Here is a 14,144-nt window from a genome sequence, read left to right as displayed (position 1 = left end):
CCCTGTTAATGTACAACAACATCCGTAGGATATGGGCTTAGGCTTGCGTAACATTTTTCAATAAGGATGTGGCCCATATCATATCCTTTGCCTTTCTCTTCTTCCGTCCCGTTTAGGAGGGAATTCTGTCAAAGCATTAATAATCTCAATGCAAACCATTCTTCTCCTGGAGTTTTTTTACTTCTGATTGAGCAGCCAAACCAAAAACCATCCTCTCCTCCCCAATCCCCATGCAAATGCATCACCACATTGCTTGTATCAAAGATAATTACAAAAATATTTATACACATACAACAAATATAACCACAAAACATAACAAGGACAAGAGGGTCCGAATGACAACCAAGTCGAAACAACAATTACATTGGATCTACCGGGTAACAATGCATTACATTACAAACATGAGAATCCGTTCTTCTGTTGGCATCTCTCTTTCCGCATTGCTTTCAACGGATTATTCCTGTCCCTATATATTCTTATATTTTCCGTTTGCTGGCTCACTCATGATTGCTACCACTACATTTCCGTCCTTCCCTTTTCTCCTCATTTCACCAATCTTCGCCAAGTTTCATCACCAGGTTTATTTTGCTATTATTTTCTTACAGCATAAGTTTACAGTCAACCATGTAAGATTTAAATAATGTATGATTTTCACAGTAGTCTCTTCCATGCTGACCCTTGATCGTTGATGCTGCTTTATATGCAGCTCTCTTTCTAATTTGATATCTTCTTTTATCTTTTTAAGGTCAATTCGACTTTTTTAGTATTGGTTAGTGCTTCATTCAAAACCCCGACGTCAATTGTTACCATGTAGATGATTTTTTTTTTCTTTTTCAATATACTTTTTAAAATAAGATAAAAGTTTTACATTTCTCGAGATTCCAATGAGACAATGGTTTTGTCTTCAATCAACGTTAACACTTTTGGTGATTTACCAAAAAAAAGAATAAACTAAAGATTAACTCTGTCGTCGTTGATCTTCTTCAACATTTCAACTGAATTTCCTGTTTCCTCCTTCTTGCAGTATGGTAATGTGGAGATAGGACTAGTAGTTATTAGTAGTTGAAAAAGTATCGCATCTATATGACATGGCTGATGAAAGCAATTGGAGTGAACATATGAACAAAGAAGAAACTACAGCACATTCGTCAGTATCAGAGGGTGAGAAGATCCCAGAATATATGAGCAACCAACAAGATACGGAAAAGGTCAATGACAAAGAGAAAGACATTCATACTGTACCTTATTACAAGTTATTCTCCTTTGCTGACTCGCTGGACATTCTATTAATAACTATTGGCACTGTTGCTGCTTTCGGAAATGGAATCTGTATGCCACTTATGACCATACTCTTAGGAGAACTAATTGATTCTATCGGCAAATCTGCAAGCACGTCTACTGTGGCACATAACGTTGCTCAGGTATCCCTGATACTGTACCCAAACTTCCTCACATTTGTTCATCTCTTTTGATCAACCCTGAACCATTAAATGCAAAGAAAGTTCATGAGTGTCCTTCTCATTCCTTTCATTGATTATCTCTTATTAATTACATATCCTTTCATCTGGGTTCCTTTCTTTTTTTTTCCATTATTAAGCTAACTCAACCACTAAAGGTTTTTGGCATTTTTACATCCTAGAAGTTCTGTTGGGTTGATCTTATAGTAACTGAATTTATGTGGTAATAGTTTAATGAATTGAATGTTCCAGGTGTCTCTGAAGTTTATCTATTTGGCTTTGGGATCTGGTTTTGCATCATTCTTTCGTAAGTAAATTTGGATCCTTATAAGATGCACTTTGATCTTTCTTTCCTTTTTCTTTTTTCTTTTTTTGAATCTTGCAGTTTGATCTTTCTGATAACATAAGTATAAGGCAGTTTTGAAGATATTAAAAACTAAGCTCTCAGGGAAGAAAAAAACAACTTAGAGCTCAGATGCTTTCAATTACAAAATTAATATCAATGGTCAACATGTTTGTTATATTGCAGAGGTGGCATGCTGGATGATCACAGGGGAAAGGCAGGCTGCTCGAATAAGAAGTTTATACTTGAAAGCTGTACTGAGGCAGGATATTAGTTTCTTTGATAAAGAAGCTAATACTGGAGAAGTTGTTGGGAGGATGTCAGGTGACACCATTCTGATTCAGGATGCTATGGGTGAAAAGGTATTGCTGCCATGCCACACGCAAAGAGCATAGAATTATTACCATCTACTTTATGTCTTCCAAAGTTTATTAGGCACCTGAAAACCATTGAAGATCCCCCCTCTATGTTTGATTTATTCATTGCAGGTTGGAAATTTTATTCAGCTGCTAGCTTCATTTGTAGGAGGTTTTCTGGTAGCTTTCCTTAAGGGGTGGCTTCTCACACTTGTCATGCTATCTTTAATTCCACCTATTGTTCTCTCTGGTGCAATCATGAATAAGCTTGTAGGCAAGCTGGCATCTCGTGGACAAACTTCCTATACAGTTGCAGCAAATATTCTTGAGCAAACAATTGGCTCAATAAGAACTGTATGATACTTGACATTAGAACGAAAGGTTTTCTTTTTCTGTTTCTTTAGAATTATGAATGTAATGGTCAGTTTCCACACAGGTTGCATCTTTTACTGGAGAGAAGCATGCTGTTGTTAGATACAACAAGTCCTTGAGCAGAGCTTATGACTCTGGTGTACAAGAAGGTTTGGCTGCTGGCGTAGGTTTTGGTACGCTAATGTTTATTTTGCTCTGCAGTTATGGATTTGCTGTGTGGTTTGGTGGGAGAATGGTACTTGAAAAAGGCTACACAGGAGGGAATGTTCTCAATGTGATTTTTTCTCTATTGACCGGATCCTTGTAAGTTGCAAGCAATCCCATTTATGTGTAGTCGAAAATGTTTTACTGTGTTCATTTAAACTTCTAGAGTTAGTGGAAGACCAACTGTAAGCATTTGCTTTTTTGGTCTTTTCTAATGTTCTTTGCAGCCATGTGGTGCTCCATACTCTGGAAAGATAAATAACGTTTCATTTGGAATTGTTACAGGTCTCTGGGGCAGGCATCTCCATGCATAAATGCATTTGCTGCTGGACAGGCTGCTGCAGTTAAGATATTTGAGGCAATCAATAGGAAGCCAGAGATTGATGCTTATGACACCAAAGGACTAAAATTGGAAGAAATCCATGGAGATATTGAATTAAGGAATGTTTATTTCAGCTACCCATCCAGGCCTCATGAGCAAATATTCTGTGGTTTCTGTCTCTCAGTACCCAGTGGTACAACCACAGCTTTAGTTGGACACAGTGGAAGCGGAAAATCAACAGTGATCAGTTTGATAGAGAGATTTTATGACCCACAAGCTGGTGAAGTTCTTATAGATGGCGTCAATCTTAAGGAGTTCCAACTAAAATGGATCAGAAAAAATATAGGCCTAGTGAGCCAGGAACCACTGTTGTTTACTTCAAGCATTAGAGAAAATATAGCCTATGGAAAGGAAGGTGCAACTATGGAAGAAATAAGAGCTGCTGCAGATCTTGCCAATGCTGCTAACGTCATAAACATGTTGCCCAAGGTTTTAGATTATTGAACCGTCATTGTATTTTGCATGATACATATTTTTCTTCATTGTGGCAAAGCCCTTATCGACAAAAGTTTAGTGATCCTAGTCAATTTGTTCATATCCTGCACAATTTTATTCATTGTGTTTCCAGGGACTAGACACAATGGTAGGGGAGCATGGAATTCAATTATCTGGGGGCCAGAAGCAAAGAATTGCCATAGCCAGAGCAGTTTTGAAGAATCCAAGAATCTTAATTTTAGATGAAGCCACTAGTGCTCTTGATGCAGAATCAGAAAGGATGGTGCAAGTGGCATTGGACAGGGTTATGATTAACCGAACTACACTCATGGTTGCCCATCGGTTGTCTACAGTGAGAAATGCAAATATGATAGCAGTTATGCAGAAAGGAAAGATTGTTCAAAAAGGTGAAATATTTCTGATTCTGAACTCTAGCCAAAATTACCAACATATGCACATATCTGCCATTAACTTCTGAAGTACTCATAAATGTTATCAATAGTTGAAATACTAATGGTTCTAAATTAACAGAGGGTCATACTCTTAATGCATTCCCTGCTCCCAAATGTACACTCTCTTGCTGTTATGATGACATATTCATTCTACCAGCTAAATTGACATTATTGCATTACTTGGAAGTTAAAGCGCAATGATTTAGTCAAATTACCTATATCATAGTCCTTTTCAAATGATTAGGTACACTTTCAGATCTACTCAAGGATCCCAATGGAGCATATGCTCAGCTCATACAGTACCAAGAATTTGTCGAGCCAGTACAGAATGTTCTAAAGAGTCCAGGGAGTAGCCATCATTCTATCTGGGCTTCAGTGGGGACATCTCCCAGAGTTAGTCTTTCTGAACAGGCAGCTCCAGAACCACTTAGCACTACCTCTTCAGAGACATCAAAAATGCCTCTAGAAAACCCTCTTCGTCGTCTTGCCCTTCTTAGCAGTCCAGAAATCCCTGTCTTGTTGGTTGGTGCTGTGGCTGCTGTGGTGAATGGAATTATAATGCCGATTTTTGGATTGCTCCTTGCGAATATAATCAAAACCTATTATGAAAAAGAAGATCAACTACGAAAAGATTCTAGATTTTGGGCACTTATATTTGTTCTAGTTGGTTTGGTGTCTCTAGTTACTACACCAATGAGCACATACTTTTTTTCTGTGGCAGGGTGTAGGTTAATAAAACGGATTCGATTAATGTTTTTTGAGAAAGTGGTCAACATGGAGATAGCTTGGTTTGATGAACCCGAGCATTCAAGTGGTGCAATTGGTGCAAGCCTCTCAGCAGATGCAGCTGCAATGCGAGGTTTAGTTGGAGACACATTTGCTTTGCTCATTCAAAACACCGCAACAGGTATTGCTGGTTTGGTCATTGCTTTTCACGCAAACTGGCAAATAGCTCTTGTAATCCTTGTGCTATTGCCACTTATGGGACTCAGCGGATATGTCCAGTTGAAGTCCATGAAAGGATTCAATGCAAATGCAAAGGTTAGCTTTTATCTTCACCAAAACATGCATTAGTGGTTGCTTCTTGCTAAAGATGCTCAGTTTAGCAAGGGACTGTAGGTGACTAGTGAAACTGTAAATTTCCCTTGAGAAATATAACAACATAAGAATTATAAGAGGGGGAGGGGTTGGAAATGGGTGGGAAATGTCTGATATATCACATCTTAAAAGAGCTCTCAGCATAATGACTTTTTTCACTTTTAAAGGAGAAAAATTGTTTAATTTTTGCAGAAAATGTATGAGAAAGCGAGTCAAGTTGCTAGTGATGCAGTTAGCAGTATCAGAACAGTTGCTTCTTTCTGTGCTGAAGAAAAGGTGATGCAGCTGTATCAGAAGAACTGCGATGGCCCCCTTAAGGCTGGAAAAATGCGAGCATTGATTAGCGGGATAGGATTTGGTCTATCTTTCTTCTTTCTTTTCTTTTTCTATGCAGTTAGTTTTTATGTTGGAGCTCATCTAGTTGATCACGGAAAGGCAACATTCACCGAGGTTTTTCGAGTAATTTCCTTTCTCCCATCTGCCAACACAGTCACTCTAAAATCTTTACCATTTTGGTTTTTCATTGACCTCGATTTGGTTAACTGCTGTTTTTAGGTCTTTTTTGCTCTTAGTATGGCAGCTCTTGGGATCTCTCAGTCCAACTCTCTGGCACCTGATGCAAATAAAGCCAGGAGTTCTGCAGCTTCTATATTCACAATTCTTGACCAGAAATCTAAAATAGATCCTAGTGACCCCTCTGGAACAATAATAGAAAATTTGAAGGGAGAAATTGAATTTCGCCATGTCGGTTTTCAGTATCCTTTGAGGCCTGACATTCAAATATTCCAAGATTTTAGCTTGGCTATTCAATCTGGCAAGGTGACTGAATAATTTTATTATGCATGTAAATTTTGTTCCTTTCCTACTCTAACTTTAAACTATACGTATATTTAACAAAAACCCACAGTCAATTTTATAGTGCTGGAACTAATAATCTTCATATCAGATAGTTGCCCTTGTTGGAGAAAGTGGGAGTGGAAAATCAACGGTGATTGCATTACTGCAAAGATTCTATAACCCAGATTCTGGAAAAATTACTCTAGATGGAATTGAGATTCAAAGACTGAGGTTGAAATGGTTAAGGCAGCAGATGGGACTGGTCAGTCAGGAGCCTGTATTATTCAATGATAGCATCCGCGCCAATATCGCATATGGAAGGGAAGCGAATGCGACGGAGGCAGAAATTATGGCTGCAGCAGAATTAGCCAATGCTCACTGCTTCATCAGTAGTCTAAAACAGGTTAAAAAACTGCAATCCTGAACTGAATGGCTATAACCCTATAGATCCGCCTTTCGGAATTTAAAAAGTATAAAACAAAAATCCATGGAAAACACGGCTGTTGATTGAAACTAATAAGTATTAGTGGCTTGGGAGAGTCTTTTATGAGTATGTTCTCCTTGAATTACATGTAAATAGACTAGAATCCAATGTACAGTAACACCTGGAGATGGTTGTGAATATGATGCTGTTAACTTTGAAAAATGCAGGGGTATGATACTATTGTCGGGGAACGAGGGGTGCAATTGTCTGGTGGACAGAAGCAAAGAGTAGCAATAGCACGGGCCATAGTGAAGGCTCCAAGAATTTTGCTTCTAGATGAAGCAACCAGTGCACTAGATGCAGAGTCTGAACGAGGGGTTCAAGATGCATTAGAAAGAGTAATGGTGGGAAGAACCACATTGGTTATTGCCCATCGCTTATCCACAATTAAGTGTGCAGACAAGATTGCAGTACTGAAAAATGGAGAAATAGTTGAGAAAGGAAAACATAAAACCTTGATCAACATCAAGAATGGCATTTACGCCTCCTTGATGGCTCCCCAGTCAACTGCTTCATCTTAAAAATGTAAGCGTATTTCTCTTCTGCATAATGGAGTGTAATTTTTGTTGATGTGCTAAATAAATGTCTATATGGCGGCACCTTAATATCTGGAAATACACATTAGTTGAATAGGAGTTGGTAGATATGAGAGTTGAATTTTGGATGGGGGACTCTCTCTCTTTGTTATAGTCAAATTCACTTCACCCTTCTTTAATTTTGAATCACATTCTTTCAAATTGCAAGTGGCTACATTGATCGACATTATATGGACGAGCTGCCACAGAGACAATATTGTTATTACAGACGACCATCCTCCACTATTACAAATTTTAAGCCTATTCACATACTCTAATACTATCATGAAATCCCCCGCTCCAAAAGAAATAATGTGAATAATTTAGCCACAATTATTAGCAATGACTTCATGGCTTCGCTGCTTCCATGAACTCTTTTATTTTCTTATTATAGCTACTGAAATTTCAGGACCACAATTAGGAAGAGCAAGGATTGACAATTCGTCACACAGGCCGGCCAGTGGGGGAGCTCTTGTTGATGTTTATGTTTTACTTACCGGAGCAATGATAGATGGTGATATAATATATAAAATTGTTGCTTTGTGGTTGGTGCAAAAATACATACACCCAACTTCATTTTATGAAGATTATTTATAAAAAAAAAAAAAAAAAAGTAAATAATTTTTTAATAGAGAATAAGCTTTCCACACAGAAACAGGAGGGATTGCAAGATATGAGAATTGTCAAGGTATTGGAATATGCCTCAGCCCTGAAAATATTAAAAGTTCAATGACCTGTCAATTTCGAATGCTCTCAATAATAGCTCCATTTTTTTATCAGAAATGCCTAACAATGTTCATCAGCATCTTGTCATCAAGTAATTCTGCCCAGACAATAATTAAAAAGCCAAAAGGAAAAGAAACAAAAAAACAAAAGGAAAATGGAAAATGGTAATATGATATGATTGCATTCCAGAAGATGTAATGTCAGTAAAATACCATACGAAAAGGTTTAAGCAGCACTTAAATGCGTAAAGATGACATCACAGGTTTATTTTCTGCTTGACCTCTGCTTCCGTACAAATTAGGAACCATTTCTAGTACTAGTACTATATTAATTAACCCATTTCTTTTATCCATCCAATTCATATTTGGAAGGAATTAACTGCCCACATAACCTGTGACTCGCTACTATATATATATATATATATATATATATATATTCCCTGCTGCTGCCCTCACTGCTTGCGCATTACATTGTATGCCTACTATATTCAGCATTTCTTGTCCCATTCGGTAGCATATGTTCTTGGATTTTTATCTTGTCGCAGTTATATAGAGTTTCCTGTTCGTTTTCGTAACCTTTAAACAGATTCTCTATCATTTCCAAGCCAATATATGAATCCAAAAATAAATAAACTATCTATCTACTTTAGCGTCAGCATACCAAGTTAGTAAGTCATTTGATATTAAACAGCTGTACTTTGAGTGAACTTGTCAGAATATTTTGTTAGAATATATCTGCCCTCCCACCTCTGATCTTCTGTTATAATGAGGCAGTGAGGCAGTTGATGTATCTTTTCTAACAGCACTCATCATGGTAAACACACAGCAGGCCGCAGCATCTATGCCACGTTCGCAAGCTGTGGATTTACAGGAAGCTCTACGGAAGAATGGCATCCAACAAGATTTACACAAGAGCAAGAAGAAAGATGAAAGCACAAATATATTGCCTTATTACAAGCTTTTCTCCTTTGCTGACTCTACAGATTACCTACTAATGTTTGTGGGTGCAATTGCTTCTGCTGGAAATGGAATCTGTATGCCCCTTATGACTGTTGTCTTTGGAGATGTAGTAAATGCATTTGGAGATAATAGTGTGAACACCAGTGCAGTGCTTCACGAAGTTTCCAAGGTAATCTGCGACTAATTTCTCTTCCATATTGAGCTTCTGTTTCAGGTATTCTGCAATTCTTCGTGGGCTTTCCTAATAAACATTGAATAATAGCTTGACCAACTTTATGTTCTCAGGTGTCTCTAAAGTTTGTATACTTGGCTCTAGGGTCAGGTGTTGCCGGATCTCTTCGTGAGTGCATCATGTTTCTTTCTCAGAAATAAAAAATAAAAATAAAAATTCACGGTCATTAGGTTCTGTTTGACATACTGAAAACTGAAATACCATGCTTGCTGTCCACCAGAAGTGGCTTGTTGGATGGTCACTGGCGAGAGACAGGCAGCACGAATTAGAAGTTTATACTTGAAGGCAATTCTGAGGCAAGAAATCGGCTTTTTTGACAAGGAAACTAACACTGGAGAAACTGTTGCGAGGATGTCGGGTGATGCTGTCCTTATCCAAGATGCCATGGGTGAGAAGGTACTTTCAAACTATTCAGATGCCTTACTTCTGCCATTTGGTAAAATGGAATTTGGAATATCTTTCTCACTTATTGATTTTCATTGCAGGTTGGAAAATTTCTGCAGCTAATTCTGACATTCATTTCAGGTTTTGTCATAGCTTTTATCAGGGGATGGAAACTTACCCTGATAATGTTATCTTCTATTCCTCCTCTGGTTTTTTCTGGTGCACTCATGGCCATTTATATATCGAAGCTGGCATCCCGTGGACAAACTGCTTATTCTCTTGCTGCAACTGTCGTGGACCAAACAATTGGTTCAATCAGAACTGTATGCAGAACCGGCCTAAATGTTGGTTTTTTCCTTTTGTTTCTTTTTCGGGACTATGGGTGTGATGGTTATAATCTTTGCAGGTTGCATCATTTACTGGGGAGAAACAGGCCATAGCTAGATACAACAATTGTTTGACCAAAGCTTGCAAGTCCGGTGTGCAAGAAAGCTTGGCTGCAGGGTTTGGTTTTGGTTTGGTTACATTTATTGTATTTTCCTACTATGCACTGGTTGTATGGTACGGAGCAAAACTGGTGCTTAATGAAGGATATAAAGGAGGGGACATCATTAATATTGTTTTTGTGGTGTTGACTGGATCTTTGTGAGTAGCACTCTTCCATTCTCCCATCTGCAAGCAAGCTTTTCACTAATTGTCAAAGTATCCATCCATAATAGAAGGATAAATAACCTTGTTTTGATGTTCATTCTCGTAATTTGTTTTCCAGGTCTCTAGGGCAGGCATCTCCTTGCTTGACTGCATTTGCCGCCGGACAAGCAGCAGCTTTTAAAATGTTTGAGATAATTGGTAGGAAGCCACTGATAGAATCTTGTGACACCAATGGGAGGACACTGGATGATATTCATGGAGACATAGAGTTAAAAGATATTTGTTTTAGTTATCCTGCTAGACCAGAAGAGCAGATATTGGGTGGATTTTCTCTGTATATACCTAGCGGCACAACTGCAGCTTTGGTTGGAGAGAGTGGAAGCGGGAAATCTACAGTTATCAGTTTGATTGAGAGATTTTATGATCCACTGGCTGGAGAAGTTCTAATTGATAGAATAAACCTTAAAGAGTTCCAGCTAAAATGGATCAGACAAAAAATTGGCCTCGTCAGCCAGGAACCTGCACTGCTCACTTGTAGCATTAAAGAGAACATTGCCTATGGTAAGGAGGGTGCAAGTACTGAGGAAGTCAGGGCTGCTGCTGAGCTTGCCAATGCTGCTAAGTTTATAGATAAACTACCTCAGGTATAACAGACACAACCCGTTGTATTTGGTTCCGAAATAAATAGTACTTCCTACCTTACCATTTGAACTTCTAATTCAGTTTTGATTTGTCAGGGGTTCGACACGATGGTCGGCGAGCATGGTACTCAGCTATCTGGGGGCCAGAAGCAGAGAGTTGCTTTAGCTAGAGCCATTCTTAAAAACCCAAGAATTCTACTTCTAGATGAAGCCACAAGTGCTCTTGATACAGAATCCGAAAGAATTGTGCAGGAGGCATTGGACAAGGTCATGGTCAATCGTACTACAGTTATTATAGCCCATAGATTAAGTACAGTAAGGAATGCAGACACAATTTCTGTTATCCACCGAGGGAAGATTGTTGAACAAGGTACAAATTTTGAGTCTTTTTTACTATAATAAATATTTGAGCTTCTGTTTTTGAAACTTTGCCTCCACTTGAGCTCTCAAGTTCACCTTGTTTTTTCGTTTTCTTAGATATACATAACTGCATTCTCAATCATTTCAATCCAATCAGGTTGCCACTCTGAGCTAACCAAGGATCCTGATGGAGCATATTCCCAGCTAATAAGAACGCAGGAAATTGGCAGAGTTTCAGAATGTAGTGGTCTGAATGAGCTAGAGAGGCCAGAAATCACGGTCGATTCTGGAAGACATTCTAGCCAACATTTTTCTTTCTTACGAACCTTAAGCCGTGGGTCATCTGGAATCGGAAACAGTAGCCGTCACTCTTTCTCAGTTCCAATTGGTTTGCCGCTTGGAATGAATGTCCCAGATTCATCACCAGCAGAACCCTATCCTCTTGCCTCAGCATCATTGCCACCGCCTTCAAAAATCCCACTTCATCGCTTAGCCCATCTTAATAGGCCAGAAATCCCAGTCTTACTGCTAGGTTCTGCGGCTGCAGCAGCCAACGGTGTGGTGATGCCCTTTTTTGGTGTACTGGTGTCCAGTATGATCAAAACTTTCTTTGAGCCAGCAGATAAACTCCAAAAGGATTCAAGACTTTGGGCATTCATGTTTCTTGGACTGGCTTCATTGTCTTTATTGGCTTATCCTTTGAGGTCATTCTTTTTTGCAGTGGCTGGGTGTAAATTGATTAAAAGGATCAGATCGATGTGCTTCGAAAAAGTTGTTTACATGGAAGTAAGCTGGTTTGATAAAGCTGAGCACTCAAGTGGTGCAATTGGAGCAAAGCTTTCAGCAGATGCTACTTCAGTGAGTAGTCTGGTTGGAGATACGCTTGGTCTGCTAGTTCAAAACATTGCGACAGCAATTGCTGGTTTAGTAATTGCTTTTGAAGCAAACTGGCAATTGGCTTGCATCATTCTTCTCTTGCTACCTCTTCTAGGACTCAATGGATATCTTCAGATGAAATTCATTGAAGGTTTCAGTGCAGATGCAAATGTTAGTTGTCAACTTGTCTGGCGCTGCATTCATTTTTTTTTTCTACCATATTTCATTGTGCTTCATTCTTCTGAACTTCAGACAAAAAAAAAAGTTAACTGTGTACTTATTGAGTTCAGATGGCTATTCTACTTTACTAGATCTTTAAATTCCATAATTGATCTTAAAATGGTTACAGAATATATACGAGGAAGCAAGTCAAGTTGCAAATGATGCAGTAGGGATTATTCGGACTGTCGCTTCTTTCTGTGCTGAAGAGAAGGTGATGGAACTTTACGAAAGGAAATGCCAAGGCCCTGTGAAGAGAGGAATAAGGGAAGGTTTGATAAGTGGGTTCGGGTTTGGACTGTCCTTCCTCTTGCTTTACTCTGTGTATGCTACCAGTTTTTATGCTGGAGCCCGACTTGTTGAGGCTGGAGATACAACATATGTTGAGGTTTTCCGAGTAAGTAATTTATTCCCTTCTCTATGTATGAATGAAGTAAGGCATGCAAAGTTTTACATTTTTTCTCGAATGAACATGCATGGTTTAATAGAAATTACTTATTTAATTTCTCAGTTATAACCATTTTTACATCTGTTCACTTTCAGGTGTTCTGTGCTCTCACCATGGCAGCTCTTGGAGTTTCTCAAACGAGCTCCCTTGCTCCTGATGCCAGCAAAGCAAACCGTGCTGCAGCTTCTGTGTTTGCGATTCTTGACCAGAAATCAAAAATAGACTCCAGTGATGATTCTGGAACGGTAATAGAACATCTTAAAGGAGATATTGAGCTTCGACACGTCAGTTTCAGATATCCCACAAGACCTGAAATACAAATTTTCAGGGATTTATCTTTGGCTATTCATGCTGGCAAGGTAACTTAATAGCGGTTTCTTGAAATTGTATTCATATTAATAGAAATTACAGTCAAGGTTCTGTAAGCCTACAACTATGTAAATCATTTTTACAAGACAGGGCATCTTATATTTATATAGTAAGAAGATGAGATTTGTTTTATCAGACAGTTGCTCTGGTTGGAGAAAGTGGTAGTGGGAAGTCAACGGTGATCTCGTTGTTGCAAAGGTTTTACGACCCAGATTCAGGATGCATAACACTAGATGGGATAGAAATTCAGAAGCTAAAACTGAAGTGGTTAAGACAGCAAATGGGGCTGGTCGGGCAGGAGCCTGTGTTATTCAATGACAGTATCAGAGCCAACATAGAATATGGAAAGGAAGGAAACGCAACAGAAGCTGAAATAGTAGCAGCATCAGTACTGGCAAATGCCCACGACTTCATAAGTGGGTTACAACAGGTAAATAATGCGAAGAACAGCAAGCAGGTAAATTGGAATGGTAATAAAGGTTATGTACGGGACTAATGAGTCTGGAAATGCAGGGGTATGATACGAGAGTGGGTGAAAGGGGGATCCAGTTGTCCGGTGGACAGAAGCAACGGGTGGCAATTGCAAGAGCTATAGTGAAGGCGCCAAAAATCCTACTGCTAGATGAAGCAACTAGTGCGCTGGATGCAGAATCTGAAAGAGTAGTGCAAGAAGCAGTAGATCGAGCTATGGTGAACAGGACGACAGTAGTGGTTGCGCATAGGATATCGACAATAAGAAATGCAGATGTAATTGCAGTTGTTAAGAATGGAGGGATTGCAGAGAAAGGCAAGCACGAGACGCTGATGAATATGAAGGATGGTATTTATGCTTCCATTGTGGCATTACACACACGTGACGGTGTCCATTGAGCTTCTAGGGAGCATTAGGGCTGGTTATGAATTGATGAGCTTGTAAAAATGTAAACAGGAGATTATGGTGGTGCCTCACACCATTCCCACAACTCGTCTTCTTCAGTTTATTCTCATTTTTATATGTTACACAATAATGCTTTAAAATTGGGCTGAGAAAATGTTGAAGTGGGAGGTACAGTTCTGTGACCGAGCCCAGCAACTGTGAATTAGGGAAGCGAACTCTTTATTTATTGTCATTGACCTTCAAGTGACTTCGCATGAAACCAACCGTAAATCCGTCTTCCTTCTTGAAAACTCAAAGCTTATGTTTCTCCTTAATTTGTTACAAAATGTATAAATGAAATAACACCCTACTGATACCATATCATAATGAAACACAAGAGATGAAGGATGTAAATAAATATAATATAA

At 38.9% G+C, this 14,144-nt stretch overlaps 2 protein-coding genes across 5 annotated transcripts; both read left to right on the top strand.

Annotated features, from left to right (window-relative positions):
- The first annotated feature begins 87 nt into the window (after positions 1-87).
- LOC8261361 (ABC transporter B family member 21) lies at positions 88-7,667 on the top strand. Of its 4 annotated transcripts, XM_002519290.4 has the most exons (14): positions 88-578; positions 1,025-1,421; positions 1,710-1,764; positions 1,987-2,162; positions 2,289-2,510; positions 2,593-2,831; positions 3,018-3,543; positions 3,683-3,956; positions 4,246-5,042; positions 5,292-5,558; positions 5,655-5,918; positions 6,046-6,339; positions 6,588-6,945; positions 7,405-7,667. In XM_002519290.4, the coding sequence occupies exons 2-13, from the start codon at positions 1,089-1,091 to the stop codon at positions 6,939-6,941; spliced, it is 3,801 nt and encodes a 1,266-aa protein (XP_002519336.1). In that variant the 5' UTR covers positions 88-578; positions 1,025-1,088; the 3' UTR covers positions 6,942-6,945; positions 7,405-7,667. The 4 variants fall into 4 exon arrangements, with proteins under 4 accessions (XP_002519336.1, XP_048235306.1, XP_025013137.1 ...); XM_048379349.1 differs by lacking the exon at positions 7,405-7,667 and having other exon boundaries at positions 88-377; positions 6,588-7,052; XM_025157369.2 differs by lacking the exon at positions 7,405-7,667 and having other exon boundaries at positions 4,723-5,042; positions 6,588-7,052.
- Positions 7,668-8,330: 663 nt separating this feature from the next.
- Positions 8,331-14,007, top strand: LOC8261362 (ABC transporter B family member 11). Its single transcript, XM_048379348.1, has 12 exons — positions 8,331-8,849; positions 8,966-9,020; positions 9,133-9,308; positions 9,398-9,619; positions 9,703-9,941; positions 10,066-10,591; positions 10,685-10,958; positions 11,106-11,995; positions 12,174-12,440; positions 12,587-12,850; positions 12,997-13,290; positions 13,374-14,007. Exons 1-12 carry the CDS (start codon positions 8,532-8,534, stop codon positions 13,728-13,730), a joined length of 3,882 nt encoding a protein of 1,293 aa, XP_048235305.1. The 5' UTR covers positions 8,331-8,531; the 3' UTR covers positions 13,731-14,007.
- Positions 14,008-14,144: the final 137 nt, after the last annotated feature.

Source organism: Ricinus communis, chromosome 9, assembly GCF_019578655.1.
Source record: "Ricinus communis isolate WT05 ecotype wild-type chromosome 9, ASM1957865v1, whole genome shotgun sequence".
In the NCBI taxonomy this organism is placed as follows: domain Eukaryota; kingdom Viridiplantae; phylum Streptophyta; class Magnoliopsida; order Malpighiales; family Euphorbiaceae; genus Ricinus; species Ricinus communis.
Note: the sequence above shows the minus strand (reverse complement) of the source record. Positions and strands in the feature narration are given on the sequence as shown.